The sequence below is a fragment of the Bos indicus genome, chromosome 13, assembly GCF_029378745.1.
Source record: "Bos indicus isolate NIAB-ARS_2022 breed Sahiwal x Tharparkar chromosome 13, NIAB-ARS_B.indTharparkar_mat_pri_1.0, whole genome shotgun sequence".
Lineage (NCBI taxonomy): Eukaryota > Metazoa > Chordata > Mammalia > Artiodactyla > Bovidae > Bos > Bos indicus.
The window spans coordinates 11,175,447-11,181,729 of record NC_091772.1 but is presented as its reverse complement, the minus strand read 5'-3'; the positions used below and the strand labels follow the sequence as shown (position 1 = coordinate 11,181,729).

At 38.6% G+C, this 6,283-nt stretch overlaps 1 protein-coding gene across 17 annotated transcripts in view; it reads right to left on the bottom strand.

The window, feature by feature from the left end:
• Window positions 1-952: 952 nt before the first annotated feature.
• LOC109567866 (ankyrin repeat domain-containing protein 26-like) overlaps window positions 953-6,283 on the bottom strand; it is a 72,366-nt gene continuing 67,035 nt past the window's right edge. For all 17 annotated transcript variants that reach the window (XM_070801965.1, XM_070801954.1, XM_070801959.1 and 14 more), the window contains 3 exons: window positions 5,946-6,172; window positions 2,354-2,399; window positions 953-1,197 (listed from right to left, as the gene is read on the bottom strand). In XM_070801965.1, the coding sequence (XP_070658066.1) occupies window positions 5,971-6,172 (202 nt within the window). In that variant the 3' untranslated portion in view covers window positions 953-1,197; window positions 2,354-2,399; window positions 5,946-5,970. The remainder of the gene's footprint in view (window positions 1,198-2,353; window positions 2,400-5,945; window positions 6,173-6,283) is intronic.

Below are 6,283 nucleotides of genomic sequence, written 5' to 3'. Positions count from 1 at the left end.
AAGCATTCCTTTCTATAGTTGAATAATACACAGCTTCTTTCTCCATTCATCTGTTGACGGACATCTAGGTTACTTCCATGTCCTAGCTACTGTAAGTAGTGCTGCAATGAACACTGGGGTACATGTGTCTTTTTGGAATTTGCTGTATGATGCAGGGAACCCAAAGTTGGTGCTTTGTGACAACCTAGAGGGGTGGAATGGGGAGGGACGTGGGAGGGAGGTTCAAGAGGCAGGGGCCATACGCATACCTATGCCAATTCAGGTCAATGTTTGGCAGGAACCATCACAATATTGTAAAGTAATTATCCTCTAATTAAAAACAAAAATTATAAAAAGTTAATTCATTTAAAAGGCAAAAACTCAGGCAAATCTTATTTCTCCATGAGAAAACGCCTATGAATCTGTGTTTAAAGTTATATATAGCAAGTTTTATGCCACTATTAACAACTGCAATACATCAAAAGATTGACGGAAGCCATACAGCAGTATCTAAATCTTTAGGTCTATATATAGTGATAAAAACTGGAAAATACAAAAAAGCTATCAATCAACACCACTAAAAATTAAAGACAAGTCTGGCTCTTTGGGTGCTGTTTAAACAGCTGGTATTAGGGCTCAGTGTGAGTTTGTAAAGGGCATCCCTGGTGGCACAAATGGTAAAGAATCCACCTGCAATGCACGTGACCCAAGTTTGATCCCACGGTCTGGAAGATCCCCTGGAGAAGGGAATGGCTCCCCACTCCAGTATTCTAGCCTGGAGAATTCCATGGACAGAGGAACCTGGTGGGCTACAGTCCCTGGGGTCGCACAGAGTCAGACACGATTGAGTGACTAACACTATCACTTAGAATATGGAAAACTCAACAGTGCTGATGTTTAAATCTGCTAAAAACTAAGTTAGATGCAGAGAGACATCACTTAAAATGCTATATAAATTTTCATCATACACACATAATACAAAAATATCTTCCTTTAATAAAGATTTTCTCATCATGTTTAATGGGAAACAACGAAATGGCATGGAAATGGTCCAGTAGAGAAACTTTTACTGTTTATCTTTCTGAATCATGTATTTTTCCTTCCAAATCTGTATATCTTGTTCTTCTGTTTACAAAAGTAGGTCATCACACACATTTGACCCATCTGTAGATCCTCGAGAAGACACTCTAAAGGCATCAGATGCAAACTGAGGATCAACTGAAAGAAAAGGGAAGAATTATATTCTTTACCTAAAACACCTGGGTTAACTAAGATTCGTAAACAAACAAAAAACCCTGAGACCTTTCCTAGTATTCTGAAAAATGAAATATATCTATAGATGACACAACACAAAATACTAATCAAGAGTACAATTTTCTAATCTGCTTATGGTCGCATGTGGGGCTGAGTATCAGAGCTCCTGGTTTTCTCATTCTTCATTCATGTACTTATGCAATTGAGTGAAATGATGAATACTCATGTATTCATGCAAAGGTTCTGTGACAAGCGCTGGAATTACAAGATGAAGGTGACCCAGTCCACCCCGAAAAATGATATGCCCTAAACTGGAAAAACAGACAAACAGGCAGTTTCCATACAGAGTCACAAACACTAAGATATAAAAGACGGCACAAGGAACACTCAGGAGGGGAAGCCAGCTTTGTGTCAATACTGCCAGCTTTCTGGTGGAGGTGATATTTATGTAGCTACCTGAAGGATGGGAAAAAGTGCAAGAGACGGAGGGGAGAAGCCCGTACAGAGACCGGAGGTGAGGAAGCAAATGTGTGGGATCCTACACAGTCTGGCTGGTTAGATGCAGAGCTAAGCGGCAGAGTAAGCTGGTAGAGAGATAAGGCCAACTACTTTGGCAGGACCCAAATTGACGTGGGTGTTTGGAGCATTTCCTGAGGGTAAAAGATAAACTGGTGACGTATCTAGTGACAGAGAAATTTTAAAGTCACCACCAAGTGACAGCTACACAAACGTGACTGCTTGAGTCTGGGTTTCCTAGCCTTAACCACTACCAGACACTTGAGAAGCTGATGAGCGGCACGTTTTCTGAGAATCGTGTCAGGGTGTAGGAAGACAGCTCCACAGGGATGGAGGAAGTAGAAGAAGGATACAGCTAGAAATAAAAAGAAATACACAGACCTTCAGAGACTGTTTCTCAAGCTATGGTACATGATGAATAAATGAAGAAGGATATTTTTCACTATGACTGCTCATGCTTTCACATTTTTCATTAGCTATGTATATAAAACAATATTTAACACAGCATCTGTTATGCAAACAATGGAAAGAGATGCCATTTATTGTTTACAGTGTATTTCAGAAATCAATGTCTAAATTTAATTCATACATTTTGGCAACATACCTTCTCTTAGTGCTCTAGCTATACTCCTGTCCAACTCCTGCCGCATCTGAAATAAGTCAAATATTTATCTTTAAGATAAACAAGTTATATGTTGATAACTTATTAAATGTTACTTTTAAATAATACTTTTAGAGACTAGACCTAACCTGAAGACTACCTCAGTAGGAAAAAAATCACACAAATAAAAGAAAATGAATTCCTACTTATTCTGCTTATAGATAACACAGAACATATATATGGAATGCTATTTAGATTAATCTGATAAAAAGTACAATAAATATCAGTCTATCAAGTACACATAATTTCAAAGAATTAGGGAATGACCCATAATCCTCGGAATGACCCACAAGATTACTATCTTCTCCCCTAAAAGCTCCTGGCCTAAATATGTACTTCCGACACTTTATTTTGATTTCTAGGTGAGGATCCTGTTCAAATAGAGGAAGTAGTTTGAGTCGAATGTTAATAAGGAGAACACATCTGTGATTTTCTTTAAACTTTTCCATTTTACAAAAACAAAGAAAGGTGAGAAAATTATATACTAGAAAACAACGTGCCAGCAAGACTTAATTCTGAAGACGTTTAGCGAGAAGGATTCTCTCATCAGTGTTAGTTTCTGAACTACGTCCCACAGAAGGGGAAGGTCCCCCAGGGGTCGCTGCAGGGTTGAGGAACAGAGAAGTCCCAGCTGCAGGGGCTCTGCCCACTCTTGAGCTAAACGGTTCTATACTTGTCTCCACTTTATGTAACACGGTTCCACGCAGAAGTTTTTTTTAGAAGAAAGGTTGTTTTCTTTTTTTTTTTTTTTTAATATATTTTATTTTATTTTTAACTTTACAATATTGTATTGGTTTTGCCATATATCAACATGCATCCGCCACAGGTATACACGTGTTCCCTATCCTGAACCCTCCTCCTTCCCCCTTCCACGTACCATCCCTCTGGGTCGTCCCAGTGCACCAGCCCCAAGCATCCAGTATCGTGCATCAAACCTGGACTGGCGACTCGTTTCATATATGATATTATTCATGTTTCAATGCCATTCTCCCAAATCATCTTTGCAGAAAAAAACTTTTGTAAGGTATGAGACTCACTGATTTACTCAAAGTTCCTAACTCTACAAAAGAAGTAACAAAGCCAATGGCATTCTTACTGAGTCCTGGGCCAGCTACTTTCTCAGGTAAAGAAAAAACACAGAGATTTTTAACTATAACATAGACAAAATGAATATATAAATCCTTCCTATATAATTGAACAGTGCTTGTGGCATGACATGACTTTCTAACTAAATTATGCACTTTAAATGCATAAATAAGAATAAATCAATATCAAACTCCTATTTGTAGCAGTTGATATAGTTAATTTAGAAAGGAAAAATATTTTTTAAAAACAGGACAGAGAACTTGAAGGAAAAAATCTTTATTTGAATCAGCAGGCCAAAACTGAAGAGATTTGTCCTTAAAAGGATGTTCATTTTCTCCAGATAAAACCTGGTTAACTAAAATCAGTCAACAATGAATTATCCACATTTTGGGTTATTTAGAACAAAATTTAAAACACGCAACAGATCTCTCTTTACTGTCTGCTGCTGCTGCTGCTAAGTCACTTCAGTCATGTCCAACTCTATGCGACTCCATAGAGGGCAGCCCACCAGGCTCCCCACTCCCTGGCATTCTCCAGGCAAGAACACTGGAGTGGGTTGCCATTTCCTTCTCCAATGCATGAAAGTGAAAAGTGAAAGTTAAGTCGCTCAGTCGTGTCCAACTCTTCTCGACCCCATGGACTGCAGCCTACCAGGCTCCTCTGTCCATGGGATTTTCCAGGCAAGAGTACTGGAGTGGGGTGCCATCGCCTTATCCGTCTTTACTGTCTAGCATACTTCTATCCAAGCTGTCATCATTAGTTTACACAAAAAGCATGAGTGTAATCTCAATTATAATCTAAATCTGGTCAGAAATTACAGTTGAACTTCATTTCCTCAGCCTGAAGTTTCAAGGTGAAGACTTATACTCCTACCCTCCATATGAGAAGAGAGGAGATTTATCTAACAGGTGAGTTTGGGACAAGGAACTAAGAAGTGCTTGCTTGGTTCCAAATCTCTTCTTTGAAAAGATGTCAGTGCCCACAGTACTGTGAACTTGGGTGTGCAGTAGGCTGCCTATGTCTGGGACGGGGGTCAAGCATTTGCTTCCTCCCCTTAGGCCTGCATGGGGAAGTATCTGACTTGGGATGAAGTGTTTAGAGGCCCGCTGTGACTGCACAGCTAAAGCACATCCTCCAATTTCACGGCTCTCAAGTACTAAGACCCAACATAGCCACAGTGCTGTCGAAGAAACTTTAGGTTGCTCTTCTATGATGGCAAGAAGCCAAATGAGAAAAGAGGTTGAGATTGCATTTAACAAGGGCTACTTTTCTCTGCATCACCAACATCATGAAAACACCATCAAAACGATAAACCCGTGTGCGCTGACTGAAATGGATATTTTAACCACAATGATTACACAATGAAAACTGGTTGCAATTTAAAGACTCCCCATCATTGCTATCTTAGATACCATCCATCCAGATGATGTCAAGATTGAGATAAAGTGAGCTTCATTTATAATTTTTTTTTTTTTTTTAAGCTTTTATTTTATTTTATTTTTTTTTTCATTTTATTCTTCCCATTTATAATTTTTAAATGTTTGCATTAACTACAAATTTAGAATCATTCTACAACTGCTCAGCACGATAGTTTTTAGAAATTTAAATCAAAATTCTATAAGTAAAATAGCAATTAAAGACATACTCTTGTACAAGAAAATAACAAAAGATGTTAACCTAAAACCAGAAATTAATCTTTTGATTTAGTATTACAAGTTTGTTTAATTCATAAAAAGGATTTATCTAGGATTCTTTCAAATAAAAAAACATCCATATGTGGTTAGTGTTTAGATGCCAGTGATTCACTTATGTTTGCTGCTGCTAAGTCGCTTCAGTCGTGTCCGACTCTGTGCTACCCCATAGATGGCAGCCCACCAGGCTCCCCCGTCCCTGGGATTCTCCAGGCAAGAACACTGGTGTGGGTTGCCATTTCCTTCTCCAATGCATGAAAGTGAAAAGTGAAAGGGAAGTCGCTCAGTCATGTCTGACTCTTCGCGACCCCATGGAGCCTACCAGGCTCCTCTGTCCATGGGATTTTCCAGGCAAGAGTACTGGAGTGGGGTGCCATTGCCTTTTCACTTATGCTTAGGGGTAGATAAACTGCAGTGGGTGCAGCAAAGCTCAGAAATGATTATGAACCACTGCCAAAGTGAAATCAATTAGAAAGTCAAACATTTTAAAGTATACTTTCAGTTACTAGGCAATAAGATTTCATTTCTAAAGTAGAATTTCAATGCAGCTTTTCAAGAAATTTAAAAAGTATCTCTTAAAAACGAGAGATCTAGGACCAAAAAAATCATTAAATGTCTCCTTGATTAGCACAGTTAATGATGGCTTTTACTTAGTGTGCATAAGTCAAATAAATAACTCAGAAGTTCACCAAATTACAAACAAGGATCATTAATATCAGAAATCTGAAACCCAGTGGAAAAAAGATAATAGAACTAACCTTGGTCAAGTAAGTCTCCATGCTATTATTCGAAGGGCGTGGAATTGAGGTAGAAAACCTTAAGTTTGCTCTTGGTAAGATTTCCGTTGAGCACTAAAGGATTATTGAAATTTCCAACACAAGGGGGCTCCAGGACTGGCCTCGTGCTAACAGTGTTGAAGAAAGATCTGTTCTGCTGCTTCTCCACCTGAAGTTTGGCGCTGACCACTGCCAGCCTCTGATGAGTCCTGGGTAAGATGGAAAACACCAATTTCATTCATGTTTTCATAAATTATCTGCATATTTAAGTTGCCATATAGTAAATGGAATTCCCATTAAATTATTTGAACACTGAAAAC